Source organism: Macaca thibetana, chromosome 4 (assembly GCF_024542745.1).
Source record: "Macaca thibetana thibetana isolate TM-01 chromosome 4, ASM2454274v1, whole genome shotgun sequence".
Lineage (NCBI taxonomy): Eukaryota > Metazoa > Chordata > Mammalia > Primates > Cercopithecidae > Macaca > Macaca thibetana.
In genome coordinates, this window is record NC_065581.1 from 131,095,040 (window position 1) to 131,110,827 (window position 15,788).

The 15,788-nt window shown below is 39.5% G+C and overlaps 1 protein-coding gene and 1 non-coding gene across 2 annotated transcripts in view; both read left to right on the forward strand.

Moving 5' to 3' along the window:
* SGK1 (serum/glucocorticoid regulated kinase 1) overlaps positions 1–15,788 on the forward strand; it is a 153,087-nt gene that overhangs the window by 109,239 nt on the left and 28,060 nt on the right. The window contains exon 3 of the mRNA XM_050787992.1: positions 2,987–3,062. Within this exon, the coding sequence (XP_050643949.1) occupies positions 2,987–3,062 (76 nt within the window). The remainder of the gene's footprint in view (positions 1–2,986; positions 3,063–15,788) is intronic.
* On the forward strand, positions 3,594–3,697 carry LOC126954098 (small nucleolar RNA U13). The gene has a single exon (XR_007725544.1). It is a non-coding gene; the product is annotated as a small nucleolar RNA U13 (small nucleolar RNA).

Here is a 15,788-nt window from a genome sequence, read left to right on the forward strand (position 1 = left end):
TAAGGCCAAATAATATTCCATTGTATGTATTTACCACATTTCTTTATCAATTTATGCGTCAGTAGACATTTAGGTAGCTTCCTCATCTTGGCTGTTGTGAATAATGTTGCAGTGACCATGGTAGTGAAAATACCTCTTTGAGATTCCAATTTCTCTGACTTCCACATATTCTTTGTTACTGATCCACAAGAGAAGGAGTTTGTACCAGGTCATAAATTCATGCACTGCTTCCTTTGTCAATAGAGCTTCGCAGGCCTGGAATGGTGGCTCATGCCTGTAATCCCAGCACTTCGGGAGACCAAAGTGGGAGGATCACCTGAAGTCAGAAGTTCGAGACCAGTATGACCAACATGGCAAAACCCCATCTCTACTAAAAATACAAAAATTAGCCAGGCATGGTGGAGCACAACTGTAATCCTAACTACTCAGGAGGCTGAAGCAGGAGAATCACTTGAACCTGGGAGGCAGAGATTGCAGTGAGCCGAGATCGCACCATTGCACTCTAGCCTAGGCAACAGAGTGAGACTCCATCTCAACAAAGAAAAACAAAAGCCTTATTATAAAGAGAAAATGTCAGTGAAACTAAACAATGACCTTAGTGTCATTCTTGAGTATTTTGATTATTGTTGTAATGGAAGGAATTTATCCACTAAGTAGTTGATGAAACTATAGAATATTTGCAGTAATCAAATGATCACATTACAAAATATATATCAATGGAAAAGCAGTTTTAACACTAAGATCTATATTTCACTTCATGAGAATATATTTGAATTTTTTTTTTTTTTGAGATGGAGTCTCACTTTATCGCCCAGGCTAGAGTACAGTGGCATGATCTCAGCTCACTGCAGCCTCCGCCTCCTGGGTTCAAGCAATTCTTCTGCCTCAGGTTCCTGACTAGCTGGGATTACAGGCGCGTGCTGCCATGCCTGACTAATTTTTGTATTTTTAGTAGAGACGGGGTTTCACCATGTTGGCCAGGCTGGTCTGGAACTCCTGACCTCAGCTGATCCACCCGCCTTGACTCCCAAAGTGTTGGGATTACAGGGGTGAGCCACCACGCACGGACTGATAATATATTTGAAAGCTCATACCACAGTAGTATAAAGTTGTCAAAAAACATGGATCACTGCTGCTCTGTGGAACTTGTTATATGAAATGTATTAATTGTATCTGAGTACAACCACTATGGAAAACAGTGTGGAGACTCCTTAAAGAATTAAAAGTAGGTCTACCATTTGACCCAGCAATTCCACTACTGTGTATCTATCGAGAGGAAGAGAAGTCATATACAAAAAAAAGTGTGTTTGTGTATATATACACACATATACATACACATATGTGCATATATGCACACACATATACATACATGTATGTGTATATACACGTGTTTTATATACATGTGAATATATGCATATACATACATGCATGCATGTTTGTGCATGCATATGCATGTGTACATGTGTATATATGCACATATATGTGTACCATGCATGTATGTATATGTGCGCATATATACACATGCATATGTATATATGCGCATATATACACACGCATGTATATACATGTATGCATATATGCATGCATGTATGATATGTATATGCATATATACATATGCATACATACGCATACACACACATATATATATATACATGGCATACTACTCAGCCAAAAAACCAACAAAATAATGCCATTTGCAGCAACCTGGATGGAATTACACACCATTATTCTAAGTGAAGTAACTCAGGAATGGAAAGCCAAATATCGTATGTTCTCACTCATAAGTGGGAGCTAAGCCATGAGGACGCAAAGGCATAAAGATGATACAGTGGACTCTGGGGACTCAAGGGGAAGGGCGACAGTGGGGCAAGGGATAAAAGACTACACATTGGGTACAGTGTACACTGCTTGGGTGTTGGGTGCACCAAAATCTCAGATATCACTACTAAAGAACTTATCCATATAACCTAACACCACCTGTCCCCCAAAAATCTATTGAAATTTTTTTTAAATGAAGAAAGTACCTGACAGAAATGCTCAATAAATATTATTTATCATTAAAAAAATGTATCTACACTAAGAAGAGCCTCTAAGTGGACTAAAGAATACATATTGCATATGTACATGTGCTGCTGTTTGAGAATATAAAGATTCTGTTATGATTATAAAATAAGAATGCAGGCTGGGCGCGGTGACTCACACCTATAAACCCAGCACTTTGGGAGGCCTAGGTGGGCAGATCATTTGAGGTCAGGAGTTCGAGACCAGCCTGGGCAACATGGTGAAACCCTGTCTCTGCTAAAAATACAAAAATACAAAATTACAAAAATTAACCAGGCGTGGTGGCACATGCCTGTAATCCCAGCTACTCAGGAGGCTGAGGCAGGAGAATTGCTTGAACCCAGGAGGCAGAGGTTGCAGTGAGCTGAGATTGTGTCACTGCACTCCAACCTGAGCAAAAGAATAAGACTCTGTCTCAAAAAAAAAAAGGAAAAAAAAGCATTTAAAGTGCTTCTGAATTAAAAGTAGCTTTTAATTAATATGTATTTTCCCAAGCAATATGTACTAAAAGTATCATTTCTGTTACATGGAGATTCAAACACTTTTTATGTAGTGAGTGTCTTTACACTGATAAGTTTGCTAATAATCCAGGGCCTCTTCATACGGCTGTGCAGTTTGTGCACTGCACATAACGCTGGGTGAGCTCCAGCCCCCATGGACTAACCCAGCCATCAGCCCAGTGAAACTGCATCATGTGTAAAGGTACCAACTGTCCCAGTTTGCCCAGGACTAAAAGGCTTCCCAGGATATGGGACTTTCAGTGCCATACCCAGCACGGTCCTGGGAAAACCACCCTAATTAGAGCACAGACATGCCATATGTACTAGCTTCAGCCTTGGAATCCTTTCTCTAGAACTATAAGCCTAAAATAGCTGAAATGATGAAGCCATTTTTATATCACTTCTTTTCTCTTTATGTTTTAAAGGTGAGAGAACCATGTAATCATGCCAACATCCTGACCAAGCCCGATCCAAGAACCTTCTGGACTAATGATGATTCAGGTACTATTGGAAAAATACAATCTGTTTCCTGTTATGTACAGGATGCATTCTGTAGTAAAGCTCTAACAAAGGCAAGGTTTGGGGGAAAATTTTGTTTGTTTGTTTATTCTTACCTAACCCAACACTCGAATACACTTTGTAATTAATTAATTTTTTTTTTTTTTTTTTTTTTTTTTTTGGAGACAGAGTCTTACTCTGTCACCCAGGCTAGAGTGCATTGGTGCGATCTCAGCTCACTGCAACCACCACCTCCAGGGTTCAAGTGATTCTCCTGTTTCAGCCTCCCAAGTAGCTGGGAATACAGGCTTGAGCCACCATGCCTGGATAATTTTTGTATTTTTAATGGAGACAGGATTTCACCATATTAGCCAGGCTGGTCTCAAACTCCTGACCTCAGACAATCCACTGGGCTTGACCTCCCAAAGTGCTGGGAATACAGGTGTGAGCCACCACGCCCGGCCTTGCAATCAATTTTATCCTAAAAGTCCTTTCGTTATATCTTCTTTTCAGTATCTAAAACATATATACTAGATCCCTTTGTCATTTATAAGTATGATGATTGGGTTTTCATGTCCCTGTGTGAGATATGTCTCCTTCAAGCCTTGTTATGATGTCCGCACATTACCTGCCTATCATTAAAAAAAAAAAGTACATATATATATATATATAAAATCAGGTACAGCTTTGTGGATTGTGAAGCATATTTAAGTATTGGGAGGAATAATGAAGGAATGAGTCTATTTGCTGAAATGGAAGACGGAGGAGTCGAATAAAGTGGGCAAATACATGGGTCCAAGTTTGTCTTCTAGGGCAAGGAAGAGATTTGAAAACCTAGGGTGAATCATACTTCAGAATACTTATGGGAGGGCATGTATGACTTGCACTATGATATTAGGGCTATACATCTAATCAGAATCAGAGGAATGCCACTTTATGAGATCGGAGAATATGCTTCAGGTTATATGATAAGAAATTATGTTTAGACAAAGAGTAGGGTATGTTCTCATAGCAAATAGAAGACATTTAAAAATTCTTTATCACAAACACACATGAGCCATGAGGCCTAATTGCACAAAGCAGACACTAGGAATAAAAGGGTAGGTGAAGCAAAAAGGAGCTAAAACAATTAAGAGAGTGATAATAGAGCTTTCACCTTTTCTAGTGAAATAGGTCTAATGAAATAGAAAACTCATGCTGATATCTGATATTTGTATTATGCCTCATGCTTTTACAAGGGGTATTCACAGAAATCTAATGCAGTGTTTGCCGCAATCCCTTGAAATAGGAGGCACAGCCCTTTCTTGTTATGCCTCTATTAGAAATGAAATAATAAGCTGAATAGGTTAGCTGACATATTGAAAGCTCGCAGCCAGAAAACACCAAAACTGGGAGAATGGAAAGTGGACTGCCCAGTTCTATAGCACGCTTCCCAGAAACAGCTCTCCTGGCAGAAACAGCTTGGGCTAAATCTGTGCTATAATCTGTTCTTCATAAAAGGGAGTCAGAGACTGTGCCTAACAGGAGGACTTGAGAAGGAAAGTGAGAAACTCTCTGATGGTTTTTCTTTTTTTTTCCCCAAAGACCAGACTTATGGTCTAAACATTATCAATTTCATCTGTCAAAAAATTTTTTCCTGTCTTGTTTTATTATGTCTTTTGAAGAAAGAAGAAAAAACATAAAAGTGAATTAGCCTATTTATTCCATCATTTCAGCCCATTAGCAGTATACCACCACAATAAACAAGCCATCTGCTGGCTAATACTGCTATTAAGACCTACAGCACATGTGTTATGAAGAAGCAATGTAGAATGAAGCATTACCAAAGAAACATAAATGATTCTTGATGTTATGTAAAGAAAATGGAAAGGGAGGAAAATCTGTACAGGACAGGTCTAGAAAATGGTGCTTGACCAGCAGCCCTCGGGACTGCTCTATCTATGAATTAGCCATTCTTTATCCCTTTACTTTCTTAATAAACTTGCTTTCACTCAAAAAAAAAAAAAAAAAAAAAAAGAAAAGAAAGAAAAAAAAAAGAAAAAGAAAATGTTGGTTGGACACTTTTAGAAGCCTAAAGAAATTATGTTACGGGCTGGGCGTGGTGGCTCATGCCTGTAATCCCAGCACTTTGGGGGGCCAAGGTGGTTGGATCACCTGAGGTCAGGAGTTCGAGACCAGCCTGGCCAACATGGTGAAACCCCATCTCTACTAAAAATACAAAATTGGCTGGGTATGGTGGCAGGCACCTGTAATCTCAGCTACTTGGGAGACTGAGGTGGGATAATCACTTGAATCCAGGAGGCAGAGGTTGTAGTGAGCCAAGATTGTGCCATTGCATTCCAGCCTGGGCAAAAAGAGTGAAATTCCGTCTTTAAAAAAAAAAAAAAAAAAAAAGTTATAAGAAAAACTAATGCAGAACACATAGAGAAATAGGAATAGAAATATTTCCGACCTATTCTTTTTGTTTATTTATTTTCTGAAACAGAGTCTTGCTCTGTCACCCAGGTTGGAGTGCAGTGGTACAATAGACTTGCTCATTTTTAAAACGTTTTTATTACTTTTCCTTCATCAGTAGGGTTACAAAGAATGGCGTGTCCCTCCTACAAGAGCTCATCTCATGAAAATCCTTCCCAGCCACCCACTTAACCAACTCACAAAGCAGGATCTATGTCTAGAGTAATTTTTTTCTTTTTTTTTTTTTTCTACCTAGTTGGTTAGTCCATTACTAAGAGCTTTTTAAAATCTCCACCTCTAGTGGTAGAATTGTCTTTTGGTTCTTTTAATTCAGTCAATTTTTGCTTTTTTTTTTTTTTTCCATTTTTTTCTGATGCAGAGTTTTGCGGTTTTTTTTTTTTTTTTTTTTTTTTTTGAGACGGAGTCTCACTCTGTCCCCCAGGCTGGAGTGCAGTGGCGCAATCTCAGCTCACTACAAGCTCTGCCTCCCAGGTTCATGCCATTCTCCCGCCTCAGCCTCCCGAGTAGCTGGGACTACAGGTGCCGGCCACCACGCCTGGCTAATTTTTTGCATTTTTTAATAGAGACGGGGTGGGGTTTCACCGTGTTTGTTTTAGCCAAGATGGTCTCGATCTCCTGACCTTGTGATCTGCCCGCCTTCGGCCTCCCAAAGTGCTGGGATTACAGGCATGAGCCACTGTGCCCTGCTGAGTTTTGCACTTGTTGCCCAGGCTGGAGTGCAATGGCATGATCTCGGCTTGGCTCACTGCAACCTCTGCTTCCTGGGTTCAAGCACGGGTTCAAGCAATTCTCCTTTCTCAGCTTCCTGAGTAGCTGGGATTACAGGCACGTGCCACCACAGCCAGCTAAGTTTTGTATTTTTAGTAGAGAAGGGGTTTCACCATGTTGGTCAGGCTGGGCTCCAACTCCTGACCTCAGGTGATCCATCCGCCTCAGCCTCCCAAAGTGCTGGGATTACAGGCGTGAGCCACTGTGCCCAACCACACATACATCTTTATGATTATTATTATTTCCTAATGAACTGATCATTTTATCTTTAGGAAATGTCCTTGTTTATCTCTGATAAAAGTCTTTGTTTGAAGTCTATTTCTTCTGATAGATATAGCCAGTCCAATCTTAAAAAGCCTACTTTTCACATGGCATATATTTATTTTCCATTTTCTTTCAACCTGTGTCTTATAGTTAAGGTGCTTATCTTATAGATGTCATGTGGTTAGATTTTTCTTTTAAAATCCTGTCTAACAATCTGTTTTTTACTTGGGATGTTTAGACCATTTACACTTAATGTAATGACACAGATTTAATTTTACTGTTTTGCTATTTGTTTTCTATATGTCCCTTCTCTTCTTTATTTGCTTGTTCTTCCTTTTCTGACTTCTCTAGGATTATTTGAATAGGTTTTAGAATTTAATATTAATCTACCCGTTGACTTTCTAGTTATCCTCTTTGCATCATATTTTCAGTGGTGCTCTGAAGATTACAATAAATGACTTCATTTTTATTTTTATTTTTTTGAGACAGAGTCTCACTCTGTTGCCCAGGCTGGAGTGCAGTGGCACAATCTTGGTTCACTGTGACCTCCACCTTCTGGGTTCAAGTAATTCTCCTGTCTCAGCCTCTCAGGTAGTGGGATTACAGGCATGTGCCACCACGCCTCGCTAATTTTTGTAGTTTTAGTAGAGACGGGGTTTCAGTATGCTGGCCAGGTTGATCTCGATCTCCTGACCTCAAGTGATCTGCCTCCCTTGGCCTCCCAAAGTGCTGGGATTATAGGCATGAGCCACTGTACCTGGCCTACAATAATTGACTTCAAATTTTCATAGACTACTGTCAAAATTTTCAAACAATGTAGGTGCATCTACCCTACCCTACCCTCATCTTTTATATTATAGCTGTCATATATATTATTTATATGTGTACTAAACCCTACAGTACAGTGCATTTTTAAAAAAATAAGAGGAAAATTATCTTTTGTATTTATCCAGATATTTACCATTTCTGATGTTCTTCATTTCTTCCTGAAAATCTGTTTCTCTCTGGTGTCATTTCCCTTTAGCCTGGAAATTTTCCTTTAGGATTTCTTTTTTTTCAATGTTTTTATTATTTTTTGAGATAGAATCTCACTCTGCCGCCCAGGCTGGAGTGCAGTGGTGAGACCTCAGCTCACTGCAACCTCCACCTCCTGGGTATAAGCAATTCTCCTGTCTCCTGTCCCAGCCCCCAAGTAGCTGGGATTACAGGTGCATGCCACCATGCCTGGCTAATTTTTGTATTTTTAATAGAGACAGCGTTTCACCATGTTGGCCAGGCTGGTCTTGAACTCCTGACCTCAAGTGATCCACCCTCCTAAGCCTCCCAAAGTGCTGGGATTATAGGAGTGAGCCAATGCGCCTGGCCAGGATTTCTTATAAGTCTTCTGGCAGTGAAATATCTTAGCTTTCTTTTGTCTACATGATGTGTCTTTGTAAATGGAAATACCTTTATTTCATTCATGAAGGATGTTTTTGTTAGATATGGAATTCTGGGTGGCTACTTTATTTTTCTTTCTTTCATCACTTTAAAAATGTTGGTTCTTGTCTTCTGGTCTGTAGAGTTTCTGATGAGAAGTCAACAATGTTTACATTATTGCTATGCTGAATGTAATGTGTATTCTTTTACTGGCTGCTCTAATTTTATTTTTATTTTTATTTTTTATCAGTTTGACTATGATGTGCCTAGAGTAGAATCTGTGTTCTTTGAGATATAGATCTCTCAGATTTAGGAAGTAAAATATTCTTCTAGTTCACTAGTAGTTTTCTCACAGTTTGAATCTAGGTGACTTAACTGTTTCTCGTGTGGTTTCTACACTGCAGCACGCCCTTTCTTCTCTAGCACATTAGCACTTGGAAACTCTTCCTAACTGCCTTGAATTCTGATAAGTGCAAACACAAGCTTGAGCAGCTCCACAGCCATCCATCTATAACACCAAATCTTATGAGCCTGTAAATGGATTCTTTACAAAGGCCATGTTCTAGTCATTGTTGCAGTATGAGTTTTATTATTGTAACTTTTACAAATTCCTGAAATGATTTTAGTAATACAGGAAATAATAGGTCCGGTGTGGTGGCCACACTTGTAATCCCAGCACTTTGGGAGGCCGAGGCAGGTGGATCACCTGAGATCAGGAGTTCAAGGCCAGCTTGGCCAACATGGCGAAACCCCGTCACTACTAAAAATACAAAAATTAGCTAGGCCTGGTGGTGTGTGCCTGTCATCCCAGCTACTCAGGAGGCTGAGGCAGGAGAATTGCTTGAACCCAGGAAGCAGAGGTTGCAATAAGCCGAGACTAGGCCACCCGGGAAGTGGAGGTTGCAATAAGCCGAGACTGGGCCACTGCACTCCAGCCTGAGGAACAGAGCAAGAGTCTGTCTCCAAAAAAGAAAAAGAAATAATACAACACTGGAAAATATATTCCAGTGATTGGAGTATTTTTATTCAAAATCAGTCATCATCAGAGAGTAATTTATTTAACGTAGTGTATAGTCTGTTTTTTGTTTTGTTTTTGTTTTTGTTTTTGAGACGAGGTCTCACTCTGTCACCCAGGCTGGAGTGCAGTGGCATGATCTCAGCTCACTGTAGCCTCAGCCTACTGGGCTCAAGCGATCTTCCTGCCTCAGCCCCACAAGAAGCTGGGACTCTAAGCACATGCCACCGCACCCGACTAATTTCTTGTATTCTTGTAGAGACGGGGTTTCTCCATGTTGCCCAGGCTGGTCTTGAACTCCTGAGCCCAAGTGATCCACCTGCCTTGGCCTCCCAAAGTGTTTGGATTACAGGTGTGAGCCAGCTTCTGGCCTGATACACAGTTTAAATAGAGTTAAATATTAGGGGTAGTTAGTCCACATTGCTTGATAGAGATAGAAGTTAAATAAAAACATGAATTTGTGAAGAATTAAGGAATTACTCAAGGTAGTTTCATTACATGAAATCTGGTAGAATTGCCTAGATTTTTACATTCACTGTCTTTGTGACTAGCGTTTTGACAGGACACTGCCTTTTGACAGGACTAGCGTGCTCAGTTGCTATGTGTAGATAAATATTGGTATACAATTGGAAAAGCAAAAGTCATTTTTTAAGTCTTTCTTTTTTACGATTATAACATAAAAGCGGCATATGCTCATCATAGGGAACAAAATGAAAAATAGAGAAAGGAAGAAAATTGATCACCTGTCATCTTACTGCTCACACTTTTGTTCACTGGGCTTAGAATTTCTCATGCATTCCCAGCATTTGTTCAGACAGTAAGCAAACAGGCTGCACAAGTTTAGTTTATTTCCTGTTATCTTTGTTTTTAGGCTTTGAAACCTGAGTTGTTTGTTTTTGTACACCTTTATTTTTCAATCGCTGGTCCTGCAGTGGCCTGTAATTTCCTCTTGAATGAGAATTTCAAGGTAGAATGAATTTCTTCATACTTTCAAAATGTGTGTTTTCCCCCCTACTATTATCGGCAACACAGATAATGTTCTTTGCTTAGAGAAAACCAGATAATGAAGTGGTTAGACAACAAGATTGACTTGCAAGGCCATTATTTTAGCTAGACACTGGTTTTGCCAGGTAAGAAACACAACTCTTTGATGTTCCCCTGGGCTATTGCTTGATGTCCCTTTTTAACAAGACAATTCTACCACTGGGTTTTTTTAAATGTCTAGATTTCTTTCAAGCAAAAATTAAAGAGCAAGAATCATTACTGTATAAATGTTTCCCACAGGAGGAAATTGAATTTTTCTTTTTAATTCCAGAATTATGCATTGTTCATATATATGTATTTTACATTTATTTTTCTTTCTTTTTTTAACTTTTGTTTTGGGTTTGGGGGTACATGTGAAGGTTTGTACGTAAGTAAACTCTCTCTTTTTTTTTTTTTTGAAAGAGAGTCTTGCTCTGTCGCCCAGTCTGGAGTGCAGCGATGCAATCTTGGCTCACTGCAACCTCTGTCTTTCAGGTTCAAGCCATTTTTCTGCCTCATTCTCCTGAGTAGCTGAGATTACAGGCACCCGCCACCAGGCCTGGCTAATTTTTGTATTTTTAGTAGAGATCGGGTTTCACCATGTTGACCAGACTGGTCTAGAACTCCTGAGCTCAAGCGATCTGCCTGCCTCGGCCTCCCAAAGTGCTGAGATTACAGGCGTGAGCCAGCGTGCCGGGCCAGCATAGGTAAGCTCTTGTCACGTGGGTTTATTGTGCAGATTGTTTCATCACCCAGGTATTAAGTCCATTACCCAATAGTTATCTTTTCTGCTCCTCTTCATCCTCCCATCCTCTATCATCAAGTAAACCTTAGTGTCTGTTGTTTCTGTTTTTGTGTTTCTAAGTTCTCATTATTTAGCTCCTATATGTTTTCTAATAGTTCATCACATTTAAAAAATCAGCTCAAGTTGGGCGTGGTGGCTTGCACGTATGGTCCCAGCTACTAAGGAAGATGAGGCAGAAGGATGGCTCGAGCCCAACCCAAGAATTGGAGGCTGCAGTGAGCCGCGGTCGTGCCATTGCACTCCAGCCTGGATGACAGAGCGACACCCCGTCTTAAAAATAAGTAAATACAAGAATAAATAAATAAAAATTAGCTCAAATTTCTGGGGAAATTTCTTAGGAATCGCTACTGGTAGCTCATGCCTAAAATTCCAGCTACTCAGGAGGCTGAGGCAGGAGGACCACTTGAGGCCAGGAGTAAGACCCTGTTTTCGAAAAAAAAAAGAAAAAATACAAAAAGAGAAAAAGAAGAAAAAAAAAATCACTATAAAGTAGTATATCCATATTTACTCCGGAGCAGTAATAGTTTATGTACCAAATGTAGAAATAAAATGATTCATAATTTGAAAACATATGGACTACAGAAATATTTTAGTATTTCAGGGAATATATAAAATGATATCACTGGATTAATATAAGCAGAGGAAGGACTTCACTACATGAATTTTTTAAAGTATAGAAAACAATTTCTAGAATTTTTCTCTTGAAAAGAAAACACTCATATTTATAGCTAGAAAACAGTTGCTTGTCAGCCGAAGTATGGCATTATCTAACAAAAGAGAAAACTATGATAAAAGGTAAACATCATCTGCTTACACAAGAATTTTCCATCTGATACATGTCGGCCAATATATTCATGGTAGACTTTGCCTCCTGACATTACAGATAAATTATCTAGTAAAAATCTGTGGACAAGTGAAAATCCTGTAAGTTGACTAACTTGTTTACTCAGGTCATAACTACAAAGTGGTAGCTATCTCAGTAATAAAATCATCTTACACACAGTGAAGAGTTTACTCAGGTCATAACTACAAAGCGGTAGCTATCTCAGTAATAAAGTCATCTTACATACAGTGAAGAATTCCAAAGTCTCATAGTGTCATCAGTGGGAGCAGAGATGAAGCTAGGATCTGAAAAGAACAAGGCCACAGTCATAACAACTTAAATTATCCTTTGGCCTACATCTCATTAAACAAAAATTCTGTGCAAAGATTGGCTTCCCTAGAGGCCACTTATATTCCTTGTGGATGTTTACCCATAAAGTTGGTCCTCTTGTTAACTGACATTTGGACTAGTTTTGCTATTTTATTTTATTTTATTTTATTTTATTTTATTTTATTTTATATTTTATTTTATTTTATATTTTTTATTTTATTTTATTTTATTTTTTGAGATGGAGTCTTGCTTTGTCACCCAGGCAGTGGCTCTCAGTAGTGCGATCTCAGCTCACTGCAACCTCTGCCTCCCAGATTCAAGCAATTCTCCTGCCTCTGCCTCCCAAGTAGCTGGTATTACAGGCACCCGCCACCATGCCTGGCTAATTTTTGTATTTTTAGTAGAGATGAAGTTTCACCATGTTGGCCAGGCTGGTCTTGAACTCCTGACCTCAAGTGGTCCACCCGCCCCTCCCAAAGTGCTGGGATTACAGGTGTGAGTCACCGCGCCCAGCCTATTTTTGCTTTTTGTGTCGAAGCTTGATAAATAATGACCTCAACATAACAATAGCTACTTGACCTATTAACTGAACTAGAGACGGCTGGTCATAACATTTCATGCCATCAAATGAAGGGCCCCCTTAAGAGAAGAAAATAAAAACATAACACCTTTGGGTAGAGAGAAATGAGGAAAAAAATGTACAGACAAGTAGTACCACATCTCAACTTACAGTCTCCAACTCGCTAGCTATGTTCCACTACTCCCCCAAAATAATTTCCTGTGCGTTCAGAGTTTTTGTTGTTGTTGTTGGTTGTGGTGGTTTTTTGAGACAGGGTCTCATTTTGTTACCCAGGCTGGAGTGCAGTGGTGCGGTCACGGCTTACTATAGCCTTGACCTCCCAGGTTCAAGCGATCCTCTTATCTCAGTCCCCAGGTAGCTGGTACTACAGGTGTGAACCACCACGCCCAGCTAATTTTTTTGTATTTTGTAGAGACGGGGTTTTGCCATGTTGTCCAGGCTGGGACCAAACTCCTGAGCTCAAGCGATCTGCCCACCTCAGCCTCCCAAAGTGCTGGGATTACAGGCATGAGTCACTGCACCCAGCCTTATACGTTCAATTTTTAACAGAATTCCTTGTCCATGGTATATGCACAATCAAATGTGTTGAAAAAATGAATACAATTAACACTGCCCAAAATTAAGGTAGATAGAGATTCATTCTGAAAGTCTTTTTGAAGACTTAATCCATCAGAAAGAGACCCACTCACTCTGTCACTCATATGTGGTTTTTGGCATCTCCTACTTCAAATGGAACTTTTAAAAATCAATTTCTCTATCTTAGAACAGGTAACCACAATCATTCTCAGCTTCCTGAACCACATCTTTTTTAGTCAACTGACCTCACATCAGAGCTGGCCAGCAGGCCATGCACGGAGCAGCAGGGAACTGTGGTAGTGTACAATCTGTTGTGGTTGTGTCGTGAATTCTTGAGCCAGGCCTTCTGAGTTTGCCGCAGATTTCAATGCTTACTTCCTGTGTGACTTTGGGCAAATTATTATTATTTTATTTTCTTAGGGTAAGTTATTATTTTTTCTTTGTTTTCTTTGTTTGAGACAGAATCTCATTCTGTTGCCCAGGCTGGACTTGAACTCTTGGGCTCAAGTGATCCTCATGGCCAGGCATGGTGGCTCATCCCAGCACTTTGGGAGGCCAAGGCAGGTAGCTCACTTGAGCTCAGGAGTTCAAGACCAGCCTGGATAACATAGTGAAAACCCATCTCATTTTAAAATTTAAAAAAAAAAAAAAGTGATCCTCCTGCCTCACCCTCCAGAGTAGCTGGGATTACAGTCACTCGCCTGGCTGGGCAAATTATTTAACCCTCTGTCCTTTCATTTCTTTCACATGCAAAATGAAATAGTAATAATAGATTATAGAATTTTGTGAGGATTAAGAAAAGAATGCAGTAAAGGTATTTATAACTGTGTTAACATATAATTAGTGGTCAATTTATGTTAGCTCTTTTTACTTGGAGAAAGAATTATGTCATTTACATGGGATTACATTTATCTAGCATTATACTTGATGGGATTTACTAACTATGGTTTGAAAGAAGAATGCATTTTATTTTATCATTACTGTTACTATTTTTTACATTACTGGACCTCAAACTTGCTTTTTTCTGCTGAACCATGAAGCTTATAATTTGCTGTATGCCATTATCTGGGGCCCCAGACACAAAACTGATAAGCTTCCTGGAAATAGACATATGGCTAGACTTAAAATCCTCAAATTGGAGAGAACCTTAGTTGCCTAGTCATTTAGATAAAAAATTGCATTCTTAAGCTAAGATCCATAAAGCAGAAAGCACTTTGTTTTGCATGACTTAAACCATCTACAATGGTTTAGAGGGTTCCAAGTTCAAGGATGGGTTATTTATTCCAGTGAGTAGTGAAATGTTATTTCTAAACTCCTCTGTGTAAAGATACTTAGAGTCATGCTCATCTAGCATCTGAGTTATGTTTGGCAGTGAAAAGTTTGTCAGATCCTATCGTCACAACTGTCCTAGTGCCAAATGTGTGAATGTGTGACTATAGGCTCAGTTTAGCTCAACACAGAGAGGCCCCTCACTCTGCCTTGGATTATGTAAATGAAGGGTTTAGCTTTCTGAAGCCTTCCAATTGGAGCAAAATCTGTTTCTGCCTTTGTGGAACTTACAATTTTCTCTTTCTCTTTGTTCTGACCAAAATTGCTTGTTATTTCTGCTGTTTTACTAAAGGCTAAACTAACAGTGTTTCACAATAGCTCGTTTTTCTAATTCCCCAGGATTCTTTTAAAACTAGTTTCATGCAGTATTTTCATGTGCTCATTTAATCCTAATCATTTATTTTATGTCCAAGATCTTTCATTTCCAGAGTCCTAAAAGGCATTTTATTATAGCTAAAATGATACCAGGAAAATTTTCTCACTTAAAAAATACAAGGAAAATACAAGGAAATGCAATTTCATATTTTAATGAATCTGTTCTTACTATTTTAAATCAAACTAATATGGCACCAGATCAAAAAAAATCTAGTGGATTTTAACCATAGCAAAAGTTAAAAATGTCCTAAATTTTATTAAGTTAGGCATGCTGAAATATTCAGCCTTTAATGGCTTTCTTTTTGCCCGAGAAGTTTATCTCATAATACATGATACATAATACTGTGAAAAGAAAAAGTTTTAGGCCGGGCGTGGTGGCTCATGCCTGTAATCCCATCATTTGGGGAGGCTGAGACGGGCGCATCACTTGAGGTCAGGAGTTCGAGACCAGCCTGGCCAACATGGTGAAACCTCGTCTCTACCAAAAAGTATAAAAATCAGCCAGATATGGTGGCGTGCACCTGTGATCCCAGCTACTTGGGAGGCTGAGGCAGGAGAATCCTTGAACCCAGGGGGTGGAGGTTGCAGTGAGCCGAGATCATGCCACTGCAGTCCAGCTTAGGTAACAGAGCAACACCGGTCTCAAAAAAAAAAAAAAGAAAAGAAAAACTTTTGACAAATTGAATTTAACAGCTTATTTGAACAAAGCATGATTCTCCAATCAAGCAGCCCTCAGAACCAAAGGAGGCTCACAGAGTTCCATTGGGCAAATAGGTGGGCAGGGAGCATTTATAGACAGAACTGGAAATGAGGTACAGAAACAGCTTGACTGGTTAAAGCTCCAAATTTGCCTTATTTGGGCATTGTCTGATCAGTTGACATGCTGTGATTGGCTGAAGCTCAGTTGCTGTGATTGGCTGAAGCTCAGTTGCTGTGATTGGCTGAGACTC